The 22,194-nt window shown below is 41.6% G+C and overlaps 1 protein-coding gene across 4 annotated transcripts in view; it reads right to left on the bottom strand.

The window, feature by feature from the left end:
- LOC133505125 (kinase suppressor of Ras 1-like) overlaps positions 1-22,194 on the bottom strand; it is a 72,240-nt gene that overhangs the window by 5,153 nt on the left and 44,893 nt on the right. For 2 of the 4 annotated variants that reach the window (XM_061828085.1, XM_061828086.1), the window contains exons 6-17: positions 18,525-18,608; positions 18,392-18,453; positions 17,051-17,163; positions 14,952-15,117; positions 14,471-14,528; positions 14,320-14,374; positions 13,047-13,271; positions 11,026-11,222; positions 10,817-10,913; positions 10,564-10,697; positions 10,337-10,468; positions 10,011-10,146 (exon numbers count right to left, since the gene is read on the bottom strand). In XM_061828085.1, coding sequence (XP_061684069.1) covers positions 10,011-10,146; positions 10,337-10,468; positions 10,564-10,697; positions 10,817-10,913; positions 11,026-11,222; positions 13,047-13,271; positions 14,320-14,374; positions 14,471-14,528; positions 14,952-15,117; positions 17,051-17,163; positions 18,392-18,453; positions 18,525-18,608 — 1,459 coding nt within the window. Of the gene's footprint in view, positions 1-65; positions 194-10,010; positions 10,147-10,336; positions 10,469-10,563; positions 10,698-10,816; positions 10,914-11,025; positions 11,223-13,046; positions 13,272-14,319; positions 14,375-14,470; positions 14,529-14,951; positions 15,118-17,050; positions 17,164-18,391; positions 18,454-18,524; positions 18,609-22,194 lie in introns of those variants that run through there. The other 2 variants (XM_061828087.1, XM_061828088.1) reach the window with 2 other exon arrangements.

Below are 22,194 nucleotides of genomic sequence, written 5' to 3'. Positions count from 1 at the left end.
GACTATATGACAAAAAAAATTAGAAGAATAGGGACACAAACGAGCACCAAGTTATTAGGTTCTCCTCGGCCGTCTGACGACTATGCCTCGACATCGACCAATCCACGGCTGCCTGATGACCATGTTGGTTTGCTTTTTGGAGTCCTTAGAGGGAATACTGGAGAGCGCTCCTTCTGGGGACTGCATCATTCTGCTGGTGGAGTACAATGCCCGCGTGGGCAATGACAATGAGACCTGGAAGGGCGTGATTGGGAAAAACGCCCCCCCCCAATCAGAACCCAAGTGGTGTTCTGTGACTGGACTTCTGTGCTCATCATGAATTATCAAAAACGAACACCATGTTCCGGCATAAGGGTGTCCACATGTGCACTTGGTACCCTAGGTTGCAGTTCACTGATCGACTTTGTGGATCAGATTTACGACCGGATGTCTTGGAAACTCGGGTGAAGAGAGGGTTCAGAGCTATCAACTAATCACCACCTGGTGGTGAAATGGCTCCGATGGTGGGGGAAGATGTGTACTTGCAAACAAAGACTACTGTACCAAATATTAACATTGGTTTGCTCAGGTGTTCAACTACTTATTTGCAGCTGTATCACACAAATAAATTGTTAAAAAAAATCATACATTGTGATTTCTCGATTTTTCATTTAAGATTATCTCTCTCACAGTGGACATGCACCTATGATGACAATTTCAGACCCCTTCATGATTTCTCAATGGGAGAACTTGCAATATAGCAGGGTGTTCAAATACTTATTTTCTTCACTGTGCGTCTTGCGCAGAAGGAAGTTACTGAGTGTATGGTAGTGTTACAGGAGAGTTGCTGGACAGCATAGGTTGGTGTTGTATAAAATGACTCTGGTGGTGGGGAGGAAGAGTAATAAGACAAAGACAGAGCAGAGAACCATGTGGGGGGAGATGAGAAAGGAAGCCTGTTGTGTGACTTTTTGAGAAGAAGTGAGATAAGCTCTCGGTGGACAGGAAGAGCTTCCAGAAGATTGGAACATTGCAGCCAAGATGATGAGACAGACAGGCAGGACAGTACTTGCTGTATCTACTGGCAGTATAGGAGGGAAGTGGACTTGGATGTGGAACCTCACACAACAGGAAATTATACAAGGAAAGAGGTTAGCAGCAAGAGACATACGACAACATGTACTGTATGCCAGGTCGGGCACCCAAAGAAGAGGTAAAAAGATCTATCTAGGTTCCCCAGACAGAGGGATAGTGATGTGAAGGCTGTGCAGCAGATTATGGTGATTAAATCTAGAGATTAAAATGCGTTGACTGTTGTTGGCTGGTGAGAGTAGTGTGCTGCAGGGAGGGAAAAAATACTTTGAGTTCATGAATGAGGAAAATGAGAGAGAAGAAAGAGTAGAAGAAAGAGGCACGTACGATGGACCAGGAATTAGCAATAATTAGTAAGGGGGAATTTATAAAGACACTGAAGAAGATAAAAGCAGAAAGGCAGTTGGTCCTGATGACATTCCTGTGTAGGTTTGGAAGCATCTCGGAGAGCTAGCTGTAGAGTTTTGACGAGCTTGCTCAACAGAATTCTAGCAGGACATAAGATGCCTAAAGAACTGAAGAGGAAAAGTTATACCCATTTTTAAGAACAGAGGTAATGTGCAGAGCAGAGGGAAATATAGAGGAATAAATTTGATGAGCTAAACAATGAAGTAATGGGAAAGATTTGTGGAGGCTAGACTCAGGACAGACATGAGTATTTGCGAGAAACAGTATGCTTTCATACCGAGAAAGAGTTCCACAGATGCATTATTTGCCTCAAGGGTGATGATGCAGAAGTACGGCGAAGGTCAGAGGGAGCTACATTATGCCTTTGAAGCTCTAGAGAAAGCCAATGACAGTACCCAGACAGGAACTGTGGTTCCCGATGTGGAAACCTGGAGTGGCAGATAAGTATGTTCGAATAGTATAGGAAATGTAAGAGGTGAGTAGAAAAGCGGTGTGTGCTGTAAGTGTGACAGAGGATTGGAAGGTGGAGGTGGGTTAGGATTAGCCGTAAAACTCTTTCTGTATGCAGTGGTGATGGATAGGCTGACAGATGATGTTAGACTGGAATCCCCATGGACCAAAATGCTCACACATGACATTGTTTTCTCCAATGAAAGCAGGGAGCAGGTGGTGGCTGAACAATTAGAAAGGTGAGGGCATGTGCTGGAAAGGAGAGGAATGAAAATTAGCTCAATTAAGACGGAATATATGTGCATAAAGAGAGATGGAAGAGGAACAGTGAGGCTACAGGAAGACAGCACCGTTCTACCCACTATTGAGGACTTGCACGCAATGCAAATTACGTCCAGAGCAGGCAGGATACTTTCGGATCTTCCACACCCTGGTCACAGCTCTTCCAGCTCCTTCCATCGGGAAAGTGCTACAGATCAATGAAAATCAAAAGTACCAGGCATTCGAATAGTTTTTTCCCCTCTGGCAATTAAGTCATTAAATTCTTGATCAACGACCCTACTATTTTTCTGCCTTGTGCCATGTTGGGACACTCAATCACATCCTGCTGGTCCAAATGGCTAAACTGGTAAAGCGTTGGCTTCATAGTTCTGAGGTCCCGGGTTCAATCTCGGACCCACCTGTGTGGAGCTTGCATGTTCTCACCATACCTGCGTGGGTTTCCTCTGGGTTACCCTAACCCTTGACAGCTGGGATGGAGATATAAAATATATATTTTGTAGACCGCACGATTCGTCACTTTAAACTGCTCCCTTTCCACAATTGACATTGCACTGGTCTATCACAGGAACGGTGAACGGGTAACAGCACTCTGTACAAGCATTCTGTCCAAGCTTAACACAATGCGGGACATTAACAAATTTATCTCTTACCTGTTCGAAATTTCAGAAAATTTTACATCTTGCATGACTTCTTCTTCTTTTCCTTTCGGCTTGTCCCGTGATGGGTCGCCACAGCGTGTCATCTTTTGCCATCTTAGCCTATCTCCTGCATCTTCCTCTCTAACCCCAACTGCCCTCATGTCTTCCTTCACCACATCCATAAACCTTCTCTTTGGTCTTCCTCTCACCCTTTTGCCTGGCAGCTCCATGCTCAGCACCCTACCACCAATATACTCACTCTCTCGCCTCTGAACATGTCCAGACCATCGAAGTCTGCTCTCTCGAACCTTGTCAGCAAAACATCCAACTTTGGCTGTCCCTCTAATGAGCTCATTTCTAATCCTATCCAACCTGCTCACTCCGAGCGACAACCTCAACATCTTCATTTCTGCCACCTCCAGTTCTGCTTCCTGTTGTTTCTTCAGTCCCACCGTCTCTAATCCATACATCATGGCCGGCCTCACCAGTGTTTTGTAAACTTTGCCCTTCATCCTGGCAGAGACTCTTCTGTCACATAACACACCAGACACCTTTCGCCAGCTGTTCCAAACTGCTTGGACCCGTTTCTTCACTTCCTTACCACACTCACCATTGCTCTGGATTGTTGACCCTAAATATTTGAAGTTGTCAACCCTCGCCATCTCTTCTCCCTGTAGCCTCACTCTTCCCCCTCCACTTTTCTCATTCACGCACATATATTCTGTTTTACTTCGGCTAATCTTCATTCCTCTCCTTTCCAGTGCATGTCTCCATCTTTCTAATTGTTCCTCTGCATGCTCCCTGCTTTCACTGCATATCACAATATCATCTGTGAACTTCATGGTCCAAGGGGATTCCAGTCTAACCTCATCTGTCAGCCTATCCATTCTATCCTAACCACAGCAAACAGGAAGGGGCTCAGAGCTGATCCCTGATGCAGTCCCACCTCCACCTTAAATTGCTCTGTCACACCTAAGGCACACCTCACCATTGTTCTGCTGCCATCATGCATGTCCTGTACTATTTTAACATACTTTTCTGCCACACCAGACTTACGCATGCAGTACCACAGTTCCTCTCTTGGTACTCTGTCATAGGCTTTCTCTATATCCACAAAGACACAATGTAGCTCCTTCTGACCTTCTCTGTACTTTTCCACTAGCATCCTCAAGGCAAATAATGCATCTGTGGTACTCTTTCTAGGCATAATACTTACATCTGTCCTGAGTCCAGCCTCCACTACTCTTTCCCATAACTTCATTGTGTGGCTCATCAACTTTATTCCTCTATAGTTCCCACAGCTCTGAACATCCCCTTTGTTCTTAAAAATGGGAACTAGAACACTTTTCCTCCATTCTTCAGGCATCTTTTCGCTCGCTAGTATTCTGTTGAATAAGTTGGTCAAAAACTCCACAGCCATCTCTCCAACTTGCTTCCATACCTCTACTGGTATGTCATCAGGACCAACTGCCTTTCCATTTTTCATCCTTTGTAGTGCCTTTCTGACTTCGCCCTTAGTAATCATTGCCACTTCCTGGTCCTTCACACTTGCCTCTTCAACTCTTCCTTCTCTCTCATTTTCTTCATTCATCAACTTCTCAAAGTATTCTTTCCATCTATTTAGCACACTACTGGCACCAGTCAACACATTTCCATCTCTATCCTTAATCACCCTTACCTGCTGCACATCCTTCCCATCTCTATCCCTCTGTCTGGCCAACCTGTAGAGATCCTTTTTTCTTTCTTTCGTGTCCAACCTGGTGTTCATGTCTTCATATGCCTCTTGTTTAGCCTTTGCCACCTCTACCTTTGCCCTACGTCGCATATCGAGGTACTTCTTTCGCCTCTCCTCAGTCCTCTCAGTATCCCACTTCTTCTTCGCTAATGTCTTTACTTGTATGACTCCCTGTATTTTGGTGTTCCACCACCAAGTCTCCTTCTCCCCTTTTTCCTACCAAAATACACACCAAATACTCTCCTGCCTGTCTTTCTGATTACCTTGGCTGTCGTAGTCCAGTCTTCCGGGAGCTTCTGCTGTCCATCGAGAGCCTGTCTCACCTCTTTCCGAAAGGCCGCACAACATTCTTCCTTTCTCAGCTTCCACCACATGGTTCTCTGCTCTACCTTTGTCTTCTTAATCTTCCTACCCACCACCAGAGTCATCCTACACACTACCATCCTATGATGTCGAGCTACACTCTCCCCTACCACTACTTTATAGTCAGTAACCTCCTTCAGATTACATCGTCTGCACAAAATATAATCCACCTGCGTGCTTCTACCTCTGCTCTTGTAGGTCACTATATGTTCCTCCCTCTTCTGGAAATAAGTGTTCACTACAGCCATCTCCATCCTTTTTGCAAAGTCCACCACCATCTGTCCCTCAAAGTTCCTTTCCTGGATGCCGTACTTACCCATCACTTCTTCATCGCCCCTGTTTCCTTTACTAATATGTCCATTACAATCTGCACCAATCACAACTCTCTCCCTGTCTGGGATGCTCAGAACTATTTCATCTAGTTCCTTCCAGAATTTCTCTTTCAACTCTAGGTCACATCCTACCTGTGGGGCATAGCCGCTAACCACATTATACATTACACCCTCAATTTCAAATTTTAGTCTCATCACTCAATCTGATACTCTTTTCACCTCCAAGACATTCTTAGCCAGCTCTTCCTTTAAAATAACCCCTACTCCATTTCTCTTCCCATCTACTCCATGGTAGAATAATTTAAACCCTGTTCCTAAACTTCTAGCCTTACTACCTTTCCACCTGCTCTCTTGGATGCACAGAATATCAACCTTTCTCCTAATCATTATGTCAACCAACTCCTGAGCTTTTCCTGTCATCGTACATCTTGCATGACTCATGAGGAATAAGTCCTATAAACAGAAATGTCTCTTGTTCTTTGTTCTTGTTGCTGTTGTTCCTTGTTATTTGTTCTGAATGTCGCACCAGGGTAGCACCGACTGCCGGAGAAAAATTCCTTGTGTGTTTTTGGTCAATAAAGCTGATTCTGATTCTGAATTGTTAGTGAAGGATGTTCAATAACTGGCGTCAACAGTCCAAATTAATAGTGGAGTGGGATGAGAAAGTGAAGAAAAGTGTCCAAGCAGAATGGAACGAGTCAAAGAATGTTTTGTGTGTTTTGTGAAAGAAGAGTCTCTGCTCTGTTTTGGAGTCTAAGTTAGAGAGCAAAGTTTGATGGTTTAGACATCTCCAGAGGAGAAAGAGTACGTATCTTGGTGGAAGGATGATGAGAATGGAACTGTCGGGCAAGAGAGCTAGAGGAAGACCAGAGAGAAGGTTGATAGCTTGAGTAAGGATGATATGGTGGCAGTTGGTGTTTGAAAGGAGGATGCAGCAGATAGGCTTACCATATTTTCATGACCAATAAGGTGCACTTAAACGTCTTGAATTTACTCCAAAATGGACAGGGCGCCTTTTAATACGTATTTCCAAAATCTGTAAAGATTGTTGTGTATCTACTTCAATAAAGTGCAACCAAATACATTGGTTACATAGACAATATGCATGCAAGCTAACGTATCTGTTAGCCTGCGTGTATGGATGCTACCGCATGGTGGCAATCACGAGGCAGTAAAGAGCAATTCCACTTTTGTTTTTTTGGATGCAAAAGAACAAGCTTAGATTTGCCACACAAAGACATGTGTAGGCAAGTCATTAGTCAACATGTTGTTCACACTCACTCTGTCAATCGAAACTAAAATTATCACACCAAAGCAAACAGAAAATATTTGCATTCTCAGCATGCTTTGCACTCCCAATATGCTAAAGATATAAATAACGCTTAAAGTGCATGTTTTTGTCCAGTATTTCTTTAGTCATTTTTATTTGTTTTATTATTTGCCAGTTCTGCCATTTTGTTTGCTGTAGTGTCATAATTTTAGTTTCGATATGACACAGTGAGTGTGAACGACATAATGACTTGCCGACACCTGTCATTGTGCTGGAAGGTAAGCATAGACCCCCTGCAGTTTGCCTATCAAGCAAAGAGGTCTGAGGATGATCCAGTCAACATGGCACTGGACTTTGTCCTGAAAGAACTCAACAATGCAGGGACATACACAAGGGTTGTGTTCATGGGCTAGTTCAAGGTCCTGTGTTTATCACCATCCTCAAACTCCTCTCTTCCAAGCTTGTCCAGCTCAATGTCTTGCCTGCCATCTATCATTTACAGCTTCTTGACGGGCAGGATACAGCAGATGGGGCTGTTGTCATTGGCCCGATCAAAGACTGTGACAAGTCTGCCTAATGACAGGAAGTGGAGCGACTCGAGCTTTGGTGTTGCCAACAAAACATTGAGTTGAACATGGTCAAGACAGTAGAGATGATCAAGGACTTCAGAGATCATCCTTCACCACAACAGCCCCTCATGCTGTCCAACTGCCCCATGTCAACCATCGAGACTTTCAGGTTCCTGGGAATTGCAGTTTCTCAGAACCTAACATGGGAGACCAAGATCTACTGCATCCATCAAAAGTCTTAGTAAAGGATGTACTTCCTAAAAATTCTGAAGAAGAAAGCTTGCCACAGCAACTGTTAAGGCTGGGGTGCTCAATACATCAATCGCGATTGACTGGTAGTATTTGTAGGTTTGCATTAACAATGTATTCAATAGGTCACGTAATATGTAGTCTATCTTGACAATGTGATGTTAAATCCTCTCTCATTTAATAGTGTTTTGAAAGATTTTTATTGACAATTACAAATTTTCAAGCGCGCTCCTGTTTTCACGAGTCACATGACCTATGTGGGCGTACGTGACGTGTTATGTGCTGTTCCAAAAGCTCGATTACCTGGGACAACATTATGCCCAGCGCTGATTTTTTGGATTTATCCTCATCTGATGAAGAAATAGCAGTATCGGTTGTTTGGGAAGACGGAGGAATACTTCCATACAGATTTGAACCTGTGGCTGTAAATAATGCCGCCGAGTGGCGGAGCCATGAGCCGCTTGGCTGTAAATAAAGTTGAATAATCGGATGGTTCTTCAGGCGGAATGATGCAGAGTCTGACTAGCTCGCTCTGCCAGTCGAGCGAGCTCACAGCTTCACCACTCGGTGGAGCGAGTTCCCCGGCTGAGCGAGCTCACGGCTGCGCCGCTCTGTGTGGAAGTATTTCTCTGACTTCCCGATCAACCAATACTGCTATTTCTTCATCAGATGAGGATAAATCCGAGAAATCAGCGCTGGGCATAATGGTGTCCCATGTAAGTGAGCATTTGGAACGGCACATAACACGTCACATACGCCCATGTAGGTCATCTGACTCGCGAAAATGGCAGCACCCGTAATTGTCGATAAAATCTTCTCAAAACACTATTAAATGAGAGAGGATTTAACATCACATTGTCAAGATAGAGTATATATTACATGACCTATTGGATACATTGTTAATGCAAACTACTTGATTTCCCCTTTAAATAAACAAAGAAATAAAAAACATGTTAGCCTATCATCCCTTGCGTCACTTGATTGATATATACACGGTGTCCCCCAAAAATGGCTGTCAGCAGTTACTGTCTGGCTAATACATTTCAGTGCAAGTCATCAGAGTAAACTCAGGTAATGAAAATAAATTAAATTGTTAATTATGTTGTCTTGTGGAAGATTAGCTCATGCAGTGAGACAAAGTAAATCAACATACATTGGTCCTGAGCTGTAGTGGCAGTCCAGAATTTGATGTCACTGGTACTCTGCGCTCTCAAACTCTGGTTGTGACCCCCAAACCCCCAAAAAAAGGTAGATCGCGGGAGGTTGGCTGCTTGAAAAATACATCTTCGGGCAAAAAAAGTTTGGGTGCCTCTGTCCTAATGGAATTCTACACAGCAGTCATTGAATCAGGTCTTTGTTCATATATCACAACTTGGTTTGGTGCTGCCACAAATAATATGCAACGCAGTAAAGGGTCATGAAGAAGTGGAAGGACTTGCATGTTGTGAGGACGAAAAGTGGGGCACACAAAAATCTTTGGGATACTCCACATCCTAGTCAGCACCTTTCCAGCTACTTACCTCAAGTAGACACTGTTGAACTATACAAACTAAAACCACCACACATCCCAAAAGCTTCTTCCCTCTTGCCATTAACATCTTAAACAGTAAACTTACAATTTCATTGTAATGTGCTGCCAAATATCCATGTCAGGACATGTCTACATTATGCTTATACTTGTTGTTTTATCATACTGCATTATTCTCATTCTGTTGTTGATTACTTCTGGCTACTCATGTGTTTGAGAATTCTCTGCACTATTTGGTCAATTATCACTGTACCTGATCATTGCATTATTGGTCGTTTAAATTGTTCTAGATTGATTGAGGACTCTGCATCATTTGCACATCCATCAATCCATCCATTTTCTTAGCCGCTTGTCCTCAAAAGGGTCACAGGAGTGCTGGAGCCTATCCCAGCTGTCAACGGGCAGGAGGCAGGGTACACCCTGAATTGGTTGACAGCCAATCGCAGGGCACATGGAGACAGACAACAGTTGCACTCACAATCACACCTAGAGGCAATTTAGAGTGTCCCATTAATGCATGTTTTGTGATGGGGGAGAAAACTGGAGTGCCAGGAGAAAACCCACACATGCACGGCGAGAACATGCAAACTCTACACAGGCGGGGTTTGGATTGAACCCTGGTCCTCAGAACTTTGAGGCCAACGCTTTACAGCTGCACCACCTTCCCACCATCATCATCATTTGCACACCACATTAGTGGTACACTTTCATTGCTAAATTACTTTTTTCGTCATACTGCCTGCTGTCATACTGGAGAGGTTCAAACAAGTGGAGACAAATTCCTTGTGTGTCTTCTAACATACTTCACCCATAAAGGTGATGATCATACTGATTCCAAGATCACAGAAAGACACAGTGGAAGGCAGAAAGAAGCTCTGGAGCCATGGGTTGCCGACTTCTCTTCTCAGGTAATATTGATCAGTGTTGTTTTTTTTTTTTTTTTTAATTCTGTTGTGTTGGATTTTTACACTGATTCAAATTTGCATACTGAATTTTTTTTTCGAACACATCAAGTATTTTCTCCACAGTATACACCAAATATAACGATACTCTGGATGAATTCACAAATAAAAGGCTATTTTCAAACAATATTGTTGTTTAAGTTATAGACATACCGTAACTTCCTTGCTCAGGTTTGCATTTGCCAGCACCTTCTTTATGCCTTCATTGCTACCCACTAACCAGATTTTAGCTTCCACAGGCTGGTTGGTGATTGCCCAATCTCTGAAATGCAGCTCATACCAGATTGTACTGAAAAGAACACAACATCAAGTAAAAAAAAAAATACCGGTAATGTGAATAATGTAAAAAAAATGAATTTTTGAAATGTCTAATATGTGGAAAGGGGCCAAATAAATTTTAATGACCTTGGCCGTTTTGTTTTAGTCGTAGAGTAAAAACTGCATGAATTGAAAAAGAACATTTGATTTAGTATTAATACCCAAAAGCATAAACATCAGCAGCTTTCGAGAAAGGCAGCTGGTCCTCAGCAACTTCTGGGCTCATCACACGGACAATCTCTGGGGACAGGTAGTTCATCCACCCTTGGGGTATCTTCAATACACTCTCTCTTCTAACCTCACAAAATTATTAGAATGAGTGTAGACAGTAACATGGGCACATATGCAATCAAACGGTCACAAGAGTTGCATAAATTTTGTTTCTTACCTGCCTTCTTGTACCACACCAGACATCCCAAATAGACCAAAATCTGTTATAACTACTCTGTTGGAGTCATAGAACACATTCTTAGACTTCAGATCTTTATGAATGATGCCTTTGGCATGCAGATAGCCCATTCCCTTTAGGAGAGATAAATGTACAAATAATAAAAAAATAAAATCTTATGCATGTAGCTGTCATACAATAAAGATGTTTCAAAATGTACAATGCTAAACATTCTATGAGTTTTTTTTCTTACCTTTACAATTTCTTGTGCAATTTGTCTGGTGTTATTGATATCCAACAAATGACCTCTTTCTCTTACAAAAGAGTATAAAGGAACCCCTTTACAGAAACTGTAACGCAAACCCATTCAGTATTGTCACTGGATTGTTCCATTCAGAAATGATAACTTCTTGTTAATAGAAGTAAAAAAACAAATACAAGTGATATATCAGTGAATTCTACCTGGTGACAATAGCAAGGTGAGGTGGGGCCATGCAGGCGCCCATGAACAGGATAACATTTTCATGTCTAGTTTGTCTGTAGTTCATCACCTCCTTCTTAAAAAGCTTCAGGTGCTCCTGGTTATTGCCGTCCACCTCCACAAGGCGAATGGCTACCTCACCGTGCCAGCGACCCCTGAACACCTTCCCCCAACGACCCTGGAGTTGAAAGCCATTCATGTTAGGAATTTTCCATAGATCAGAGATCTCCACATTACCCCTTGTATAGACCCATATCACAAAATCCTGATGATGGTTGCATAACCTTTTTTCCTCTCACTTACATGAGGGTGAGCTCTAATCGTTTTGATTGCCATGCATTGCTGCTGGCTGGGGAAGAAAGGACATGTCTTTTGAAAAACTCACTAAATAACAAAGGATAGCTGAAAGCAAATTTTACTGACTTCAGGAAGTTGGTATTCAAATAGAATAGGACATGCAAGTGTGGAAAACAACATTCATCATTGTGTGTCATTTATGCATTCTGAAAGCATTGATGAAAGTTGGCTTTCACTCTCTCCAATCTTACTCTTCCAATGCAAATATGTAGCTTCCTTCAACACATTCAGTATACGGGGTCAATGCACATCCACACGTCTCTTGAGGTGTTTCCACAAAAAATAATCACACAAGACCAATCAGGGACCGAGGGGGCCAAATAGAGTTAGCAAACCTGGAAATGAGGTGGTCACTGAAAAGAGGATGAAGACCAGCCATTGATGCTATGGCTGTGTAGGCTGTCACCCCATTCTGCTGTAACCAGACACATCCGGTAGGCATACCCTTTTCACAATTCAGGCACTAAGAAGTTATCACTGCACAAGTAAAATAGATCGATCAAGACCGAAGACCACAGACTAAATCAACAGATCAATATTGGAGAGCATGAAAGCCAACTTCCACCAATGCCTTTAGAAATTCATCACTTAACGGACACCACATGATGAATGGAGTTTTCCACACTTTATTGTGACAATTTCTATTTCACTATGGACACATTGATGTTAATAAAATTAGTGTGCAGCTATCATTTATTATTTTGAGTTTTTTCACAAACATCTGTCCTTTCTGACCCACCTCAAATTTTTGTTAGTTGGCATGGTATTAACAGATTGTACAAAATCTGTACATCCAATTTTCATCCAACATTGCGCTTCATGGTCTTATGCTGAGCAAGACCCACATTACATTTTGTTGCATGGATTGGGAACATGATTTTTTTGTTTTTGCAGTTTGAGTTACAGAACATTTAAACCTTTCCCTCACTTCTGAATAAATGTGGTAATACAGTATGTTTGCCTGTTGTTGTGGCAGTTTGCCCAGACTTCTGCTTCCGACCATGAGTCCTTCTAACATATCACATTTTCCTGTTCCTTGTCAGTTGATGTTCTTTCACCCTTCTGGTTCCCACTACAACATCTGCCTAACCACATCTGTTTTCCTGTCCCCGTTGCTGTTTGTATTTCATCGTAAAAAAAAAAAAAAGTGTCAGTATCTCCATCCTGCTCTCTGTGAATTGTGGATTAAGACAACAATTAAGTGTGAGCATCCCTGCATTGTTACTTGTGGATCATGAAGTTTAATTCATGTAAATATGACTTGATCAGTCCAAGAGAAATACACATTAAAGTCAAAAGCCTCGCTATTTTGACTGTGAAGTCAACTGCTCTGTACTTCGCCTTTGACCTCACTTGTCACAGTTGAGATTAAAGCCAACTACAGTATTTCCAACCATTCACCGTTTACTGCAGTCACACATTGTCATAAAATAAAGAATATTAAGTGTCCTCTGTATTTTGCTTTTAAAATGCTGCAACTAAAGTAACCTGTTTTACCAGCTAAAATCAACTGCAGATGTAACATTATACTGAAAAAAATAATACCAGTGCCAACGTCTGGATCCCCCCCAAATATATCCCTTTCTACTTTGCATCTCTCCATGCCACTTTTTACAATTAAAATAATGATCATCTCCATCTTCACCTTTCCTACAAGCTCTCCAAGCTGCAGCTCCTCATATGGGATATCCCATTCCTGCAAGTAGACGCTGGTCTGACTGGCTTTTCGGTTGATGCCTCCCCTCCAGCGCCCTACAGTCCTACGATGATAGGTGGGAGAGGGCAGATCTTCCAGGCCATCTTCATCAATGTCCTCATTGGAGAAACTCTTTCCTTGGTCATCTCCAACAGTATGATCCTCATCTGCCTTCTAATAATTAAAGAACAACATATTTCATCCATCCATTTTATTATGCGCTTATCCTCACAAGGGTCATGGGGATTGCTGGAGCCTATCTCAGCTGTCAACGGGCAGGAGGCAGGGTACACCCACAACTGGTTGCGAGCCAATCGCAGGGCACATCAAGACAAACAGTAGCAGTCACAATCACACCTAGGGGCAATTTAGGGTGTCCAATTAATGTTGTAAGTTTTTGGGATGTGGGAGTTAACGGGAGTACCCGGAGAAAACCCACGCAGGTTTGGGATTGAACCTGGGACCTCAGAACTTTGAGGCCAACCCTTTACCAGCTGCACCACCGCGCCACCACAACAACATATTGTATAATTTATTAGATATTGTAACTTAGTTCATAATTGTCTATTATGAAAGATAAGTAAAATCATTAATTTAAATTAAATTCATTCATTTTTTGAGGTGCTTATTATCACATGGGTCGCGGTAGTGCTGGAACCTATCCCAGCTGTCATCGGGGAGGAGGCAGGGTACACCCTGAACTGGCTGCCAGCCAATCCCATTGCACATGGAGACAGACAACAGTTGCACTCACAATCACACCTAGAGGCAATTTAGAGTGTCCAATAAATGTTTCATGTTTTTGGGATGTGGGAGGAAAACAGAGTGCCCAAAGAAAACACACACAGGCACGGTGAGAACATGCAAATCTCACACTGAAGGGGGTTTGAACCCCGGTCCTAGAACTGTGAGGCTAACACACTAACCAGTTTCACCATCGTCGTGCCAGGAGTATAATCACATATATGTAATTTCAAAATAGGACCACAACACTTTGTATTTAATATACCAGTAACTCTTTTTTGTTATTGGTTTGCTGTTTGAGTGTGCACACATCACCTCAACATGGAGCACCTGAACTATTTTAGACTCCAACATATTGTGAACACTCTGCCTTTAGTGATACATAATATTGACTGACTGTGAAGTTAAAAAAAGAAAAAAGTATTTTTGTTTCTGTAATTTATAGGTACAAACTGTTACATTGACTGGCTGTACACACCTGGTCTTCCTCAGCACCTTCTAGTTGTGTCTCAGTAATGGCTGTTTGTGATGCTCTATATGGTGGTGGTGGTTGGGGGGAGGGGGGCGGAGATCATAGACTGTCAATTTAAGAAGTGTTCATATTTGTTTGCATTGTAATGTAATTTTACCTAGAGTCATTGGAGCTCTCAGACTGCTGACTTTTATTAGTCTTCGAATCAGGAACATCTGTTGAAGGGTTGAGGGGGAACAGGAACTTCAGAATACATCTTTAGTTCTTATTTCTTGCATGCAAACAATGGTTAAACTAACTTCCTGAAGGTAATGTCAGTGTGGTAAATTCAAATTGACAACTAAAAAAGTGCATTTACAGTATGAAGTGACAATGACAGAGAGGAATTAAAGACGAGGCTCTAACACGACTTATTCAGTCCCTAATACTACATGAAAAGGTTTATTCATATAGGATTTGAAGACAGATGTATATATTCATTAATGACAGATATGGATTTAATGGTGGAATGCAAGAAAGTTATGCAGAATGAACAAGAGAGAATTTTTTCAAGTGATAGTTGAGCCGTATTTAAAAAAAAAAGGTTAATAGCTAACGATGGGTTTTGTGTATGTGCGAGACAGACACACTGGGCTGACCTGGAAAGCGGAAGTTGATGTCCTGGGAATGCTCTGGAGAGGTGTTGAGTGGGGGTGTGGTGCTAACACTTCGTGGGTTGCTTTGCTGGGAATGTGTTGGAGAGGATGGTGTAGAAGAGGCAGCTGATGATGGGTTACTGCTGGAGTCAACCTGGACAGGAGGTTCCTGTGCAAAACGTGGATATAAATATATATACATCCATCGGTTTTCATTGCTGCTTATCATCATAAGGGTCGTGGGGGCACTGGACCCAATCCCAGCTGTCAATGGGCAGGAAGTCGTGTACACCCTAAACTGGTTGCCAGCCAATTGCAGGGCACATAGAGGCAAACAGCCGCAATCACAGTCACACCGAGGGACAATTTAGAGTGTAAAATTACTGTTGCATGTTTTTGGGATGTGGGAGGAAACCAGAGTTCCCGGAGAAAACCCATGCAGGCACGGGGAGAATATGCTAACTCCACACAGGTGGGTCCGGTATGGAACCCGGTACCTCAGAATTGTGAGACCAACGCTTTCCAACTGAACCACCGTGCTGCCAATATATATATGTATATGTATGTACAGTATGTATGTATGTATGTATGTATAAGATAGATAGATAGATAGATAGATAGATAGATAGATAGATAGATAGATAGATAGATAGATAGATAGATAGATAGATAGAGATAGATAGATAGATAGATAGATAGATAGATAGATAGATAGATAGATAGATATTATTAACATGTATGCTAGTACATGTTTTAGTGTGTATGTAAGCTACCATACGATGGTGTTCACAAGGCAGAGAGGAACAATTACTTTTTACATACCAGCATGGGGTGGTCCCTAGTGCCGCAAATCATGCTGGAAGGATATAAAAAGTGTTTAAATTGGATGTTTTGTGTCAATCATTTCTCGAGTCATTCTTTTATTTGTGTTATTATATGCTAGTTATGCTATTTGATTTGCTGTGGTGACATAATTTTAGTTTTGATGTGACACTGTTCACACAACATCATCAGGAATGACGTGCCTTCACAGGTAGTGTGTGGGGCAATGTAAGATTTTTCTCCTTACATATGTGAAATGCAATTGTTCCTCACTGCCTTGTGAGCGCCATCATATGATAGCTAACATACAAGGTAAAACGTGCTATCATGTATGCTAATAGTGTAATCAGTGTACTTTGTTAGACAAATCACACAACGTTTGCAAAGGTTGAAACTGAGTACGTACGTACATAAGGTGGACCATGTTGTAAGGCTCCATGTCTGATGTGGTGCCTCGTCAATTTAGAAGAGAATTTAAGAACTTTATGATCATGAAAATACGTTACATTAAAAGAAAAAAGAACTTTGGAGAGCAATGGTAACCGTGAATGAGCAAGGGCATATAGTATATCAAATATTAGTTCTACCTTCAACTTTCACAGGTTTTGTTCTATTTTGGCTTCTCGCTGCCGTGGTTATGCTGTCCCTAACACTTGTCCCTGCCAAGATGCTTCATTGTTATGTTGTTCTACTGGCTCAATGTGTGTAAAACTTGATGTACCTGGACATAGATAATTGTTTTGTTTTCTCTTTCTCTGTCTCTCTCACTTTAATATAACAAAAAGACTTTTAGTCTGAACTCCAGTGAGGGGTGACAACTTGTAAGACTTGTACATTTTCCTCTCTTTGCAAATACTTTTCTTTGTTTTTGGAAGGACAAGATTGCTTCCTTATTTATGGTGTCAGAAAAAGATTTGACCAAAAGAGTACCGCACCTGCAAAAGATGAAATCTGTAATGTCGCGCACATGCACTCCATAAATAAAGTGTCGTTTTGCGTGCGTGTATCACCATGCTCCTACCAATCGTCCCCAGAATTTATGTGGACATCTTGACCTATGACCACTTCAACCTAACAGAATCTATATCAAATATCAGAACAAAATCCCGATGTCTTGGACTTTATAGATGTTAACTGTTTTCCTCTACATGCCTGCATGACACAGAAAGAAAACTCAATTTCACAAAACTGTGACCAATCATCACTAAAATGTGAGAGATGGAGCGAGAGAGAAAGAGAGATCAGATCAGTAATTCCAGTACAGCAAAAGTTGTACATACCCTTTTGGTTATTGCCTTTGGTAATGTGCCAAACTGCAGTGGAATCTTTGCTTTGTGATCAATTCGATTATTGATATCTGATGGCACTGATTCTGCCCTTCGTATCTTTGGCACTACAAATAAAATCAAAACATGAACATTGCGAATATACGGCAGGTTTTGTAATTACAGGCTAATCTATCCTCCTTTACTTCTGACAATGGCTGTCCTAGGTTGCATGCCATCCTGTGATCGTTCCTCTTTGGTGACTCTACAGCAGGGCCCAACTTCCCCATACAATGATTGATATGTAATTACATTAGACCACCATTAGACCACAAGGTGATATCTTCCATGGGGCTCCACTCTGATTGAGATTGACCGTCATGTTTAGCTTCTTCCATTTTCTAATGATTGCTCCAACAGTGGACCTTTTTTTCACCAAGCTGGTTGGCAATTTCGCCGTAACCATTTCCAGTTGTACAATTTTGTCTATAGTGTTTTTGGACAGCCCTTTGGTCTTGGCCATGTTACAAGTTTGAGTCTCACTGATTGTATGGGGTGGACAAGTGGCTTTATGCAGCTAACGACCTCACACAGGTACATCTGATTCAGGATAATACATGGAGTGGAAGTGGACTTTTAAAGGCAGACTAACAGGTCATTGAGGGTCAGAATTCTAGTTGATAGACAGGTGTTCAAATACTTATTTGCAGCTGTATCACACAAATAAATTGTTATAAAATCATACATTGTGATTTCTGAATTTTTCTTTTTAGATGATCTCTCTCACAGTGGACATGCACCTATGATGAAAATTTCAGACCCCTCCATTATTTCTAAGTGGGAGAACTTGCAATATAGCAGGGTGTTGAAATTCTTATTTTCTTCACTGTACATAGCAGAGTCAGAAAGCAAATAAAGGCTATCTGTACCTCTGTTGTCAATTGCAGACAATGATGATGACTGATCAGAATATTGAACTACTACTTAAATCAAATAAAGTTCATCCATCCATCCACAGACACAACTTATTTTGGTTGTGGTTATAGGGCATTGGAAACTCTCCCAACTAACTTCGGGCAAAAGGTAAACTGCAGTCTGAACTTCTCACCACTGACTCACAGCAAATTTATAGACATGGACAACGATTCACACTGTCACTCAGCAGGAACTTAACCCATGCTGCTCACACCAAAGTCAGGCAATTGTACTACTACACCATCAGTGACTTGAATATAATATAGCCATGCCACAAATCTATCTGAGGTTGCAAAAGATGTCGGAATGCGTTTTATATTCACAAACTGAAAGTTCCTGTCACAATGTTAATGCATTTCGCTGATCATGAGCATTGCTTACATGTGAGAAATAAGATCCGACAAGAGGGAACATCTCTGGTGCATTTGTTGTGACACTTAAATCTGTTGAGAGAAAAATACAAAGAATTGATAAAATCACAATTAACAAGAAGATTGAATATTGAATGTCTTACTTGCAGTGTTTACACTTTACACCAAAGATCATGTTCTTGCCACACACTTGGCATGTCTGGGAGAGCCATGATTTAGTTGAAAACCTGAAAGAACAGAAAAAAAGCAATATTTTATCTTCACTCACTCTCATCTATTGTCAATATTGCTTTCCAGCTCGCCAGTCAATTCTTGGGCTGATATGACTTTCACACTTAAGTTATAGACAAAAAATATTATCTACAGTCACTCATTTATATGTTCTAAATGTGGACAATATAATTTGGTTGAAAGATTATACTGCCTCTTGCCCATTGACAGCTGGAATAGGCTCCAGCACTCGCGTGACCCTTGTGAGGAGAAATGGCTAAAAAAAAATGGATGGATGGATTGTACTGTTGGTGTATTCGGGTCAAACTGAAAAGAAAAATATATCCACTAGGATAATTAAGTTGTATTCTGACTAGATTTTCTATTAAAGGGAAAAAAAAATAATTAAAAAAAAGTCAGAATTTTATGAGATCTCCTTTTCCTTTCGGCTTGTCCCATTAGAGGTTGCCATAGCGTGTCATCTTTTTCCATCTAAGGCTATCTCTGCATCTTCCTCTCTAACACCCACTGCCGTCATAACTTCCCTCACAACATCCATCAACCTTCTCTTTGGTTTTCCTGTCGCTCTTTTGCCTGGCAGCTCCATCCTCAGCACCCTTACACCAATATACTCACTCTCTCGCCTCTGGACATGTCCTAAACAATTGAAGCATACATTTTAAGCAAAAAAAAAAAATATATATATATATATATATATTTCTTAAATGATTTGATTATATAAAGTATTTAAACTATACATATATTTCTACTATCCAGTTTATTATCAGGAAAAGCTAAAAAAAAAAAAAAGCGCTTAAAAAACTTGCTTGGAACGCATTATTCCATTTTCCATTCATTGTAATGGGAAAACGTGCTTTGGTTTTCAGACGTTTTGGTTTTCAACCAGCCTTCTGGAACAGATTGTGTTCGAGAACCAAGGCACCACTGTACTTACAATACCATGTCAGCTTTGTGCCCCAGCGAAAGCTTCCTCCATGGCACCCTAGAAGTGGTAACTCTGCAAGCACTTTTATACTTTTAAGGATCCAGCAGGAGGAATGGGTTCCTATTTCGGCACACTTCTACCCTTTTTGTGCAGCAAATGGCATGGGCACGTTGGTACCTACTTGGATGTCCTCCAGAGCTCAGGACAGGGTACTTTTCTCCTTTTTGGACCCTGCATTGTGATTTGCCACCTCAAGGATGAGTTTATTCTGCCAGCTAAGGCTGGTTTGAAAAATATAAAAAGAGATATAGCCTCAGAAACGTGCCTCTGTATGGTGCTGCTCATCATTACGTGGAAGAAGAATTTCCTAACTTTATCAGTGAGGGATCGCGGCAGCAATTTTTTAAAATTAATGAAACTGGCCTTTTTTGGAAGAGGACACATATGCGTCTTTCTTCAAGGACCGTGTTTAGAATCATCATGTGGTAATGCTGCAGGTGAGTGAACTTAAAGGAGGACTTTGTAAAAAATAATAGGAATGATAGCACACGTTAAAAGTTAGTAAATGAGGGTTCAGTGTTTCATTTAATGCCAAAATTATCCACAGATTTCAACTACAAACATCTCTATATTGGAAAAGTATTATTGAAATTTCTCTCTTGCTCAGACATTCCAATGACGGCTGGAAAACTGACAGCCAATCAGCGTTTGCACTGTCTGCAGTGCTTCATGTTCTGACCCCCCATTGCTCGCGGATACGTTTCACTGAACAGAGAACGTCCACTACCTGGCATTTTGTGGCTGATTTTTGTGAAACATAATTACAAATAAACAAAACAAAAATAACTTAATGTACAATGTTCAAGCCTATGTTTTTGAGCCAGAATACACACAGGAGGAACTTGATGTGTTGGAGAGGGGGAGTGCCGCTCACGACGTACCATAACAACAGTTAAAAAATATGGAGATCTTCCATGCAGACAACATGCAAACTTTACACAGGGAGGTCCGGGATTGAACCCTTGTCCTCATCACTGTGAGGCCAATGCCTTACAGCTGTGCCACCGTGGCTCCTCATAAAGTATCTTGTTGCTTACACTGGCTCACTGTGAGGCCAACGCCTTACAGCTGCGCCACCGTGCCGCCTCATAAAGTATTTTGTTGCGTATAGAGTACCGGCACGAGAGGCTATAGCTACGCGGCTAATACCCAGTAATGGTTAGATGCGTGCACATTGATGATGATGATGAACGGGGCTCAACTTTTTGGGTGCCTTTTCTCAGTTTTGTTGTAGTTTGGTGCACAACACGTCGGCATCTTGGCCTGGCTAGAATGAATGTTCTGTAATGCTAAGCACCGGCAACGTCACGGGGCGGGATCAAGGATGTTTCTTCTGGGTCTGGCTGTGAAAGTTGGCCCATATCCAGATAATGCTTTGGATTTAAAAAATGGTCCTTATTTTAAACTTTAAAAAAAAATGTATGTCCAAAATATTTGTAATAATAATATTACTTCAGATTGGACGATATATTGTACATATGAATTGTGGACAAAATCCTCCTTTAAAGCCTCTTGGAGACTCAACTTCGACATCAACACAAGCAAACCTCTTTGCCTCTCTCAGAAGGCAACGTTGATGAATGTGTGCGTTTGTGTGTGTGTGAGAGAGAGAGTGAGAGAGGACTGCGCAGGCGTGTGGAGCAGTGAGAGTGAGAAGGGGTAGAAACGCAGCGCAAGCAGTTGCTAGTGTGTACAATTTACAAGTTTAGCAAGGGTGAGGAGTACCGTTTAAGAGAGGACATGTTGATTCTGAGTACTTAAATTATATAATAAAGCCTTCAGAGAAGCAAACCAGTGCTTTGTACCATTATTGTTCCCACCATCAAGGTCTCCCCTGTGTTTTCCGACCAAGGTTAGGTGACTGTTGCAGGAAAGATTAAAAAGGTTTTATAATTAAAGATCTAAGTAAACATGTGTACTGCTGTCTCAAATGTATAAGTATATAAGTATAAATACTGTTTACATATTTTAATCACTCTGGTAGCCAGATACACATACATGAAAATTCCTGGTGTGTGTGTGGTGGTGGGGGAGGGGGGGAGGTCGTACTTCGTGTTTTTTTCACATTTCACAGGGGGTTCTGGTCCCCATTAACCGCAAAAAAAACCGAGGGATTACTGTATTTGCACTTGTAATCACACCGAAGGGCCATTTAGAGTCTCCAGTTAATGCATATTATTGTGATGTGGAAAGAAACCAGCATCCCCAGAGAAAACCCACGCAGGCACGAGGAGAATATGCAAACTCCACCCAGGTGGGATCGGGATTTGAGCTGAGTTGAACTGTGAGACAAACTGTTTAACCCAGGGGTGCTCAATGCGTCAATAGCGGGCAGGCGTGCCAAAAAAAAAAAAAAAAAGACGTCAGCCAATGTTCTGTCTAAACTGCGCGCGTGCACAATTTTGCACGGAACATTCTCTAACAACGACCGCTGCTCTGCCACACACTCTTTTTCCTGGCTTATCTTGCCCTACCTAATTACAAATGTTACAGTACTTACACAGCCAATCAATGTGTTTTATAATGACAGCGTCCACCACCGCTGCTTTAGTTACCAACACAGTCTGGGCAAAATAGAGCAAAGACAAGGTAGACAT

This window comes from Syngnathoides biaculeatus, chromosome 8 (genome assembly GCF_019802595.1).
Source record: "Syngnathoides biaculeatus isolate LvHL_M chromosome 8, ASM1980259v1, whole genome shotgun sequence".
NCBI classification, from domain to species: domain Eukaryota; kingdom Metazoa; phylum Chordata; class Actinopteri; order Syngnathiformes; family Syngnathidae; genus Syngnathoides; species Syngnathoides biaculeatus.
Note: the sequence above shows the minus strand (reverse complement) of the source record. Positions and strands in the feature narration are given on the sequence as shown.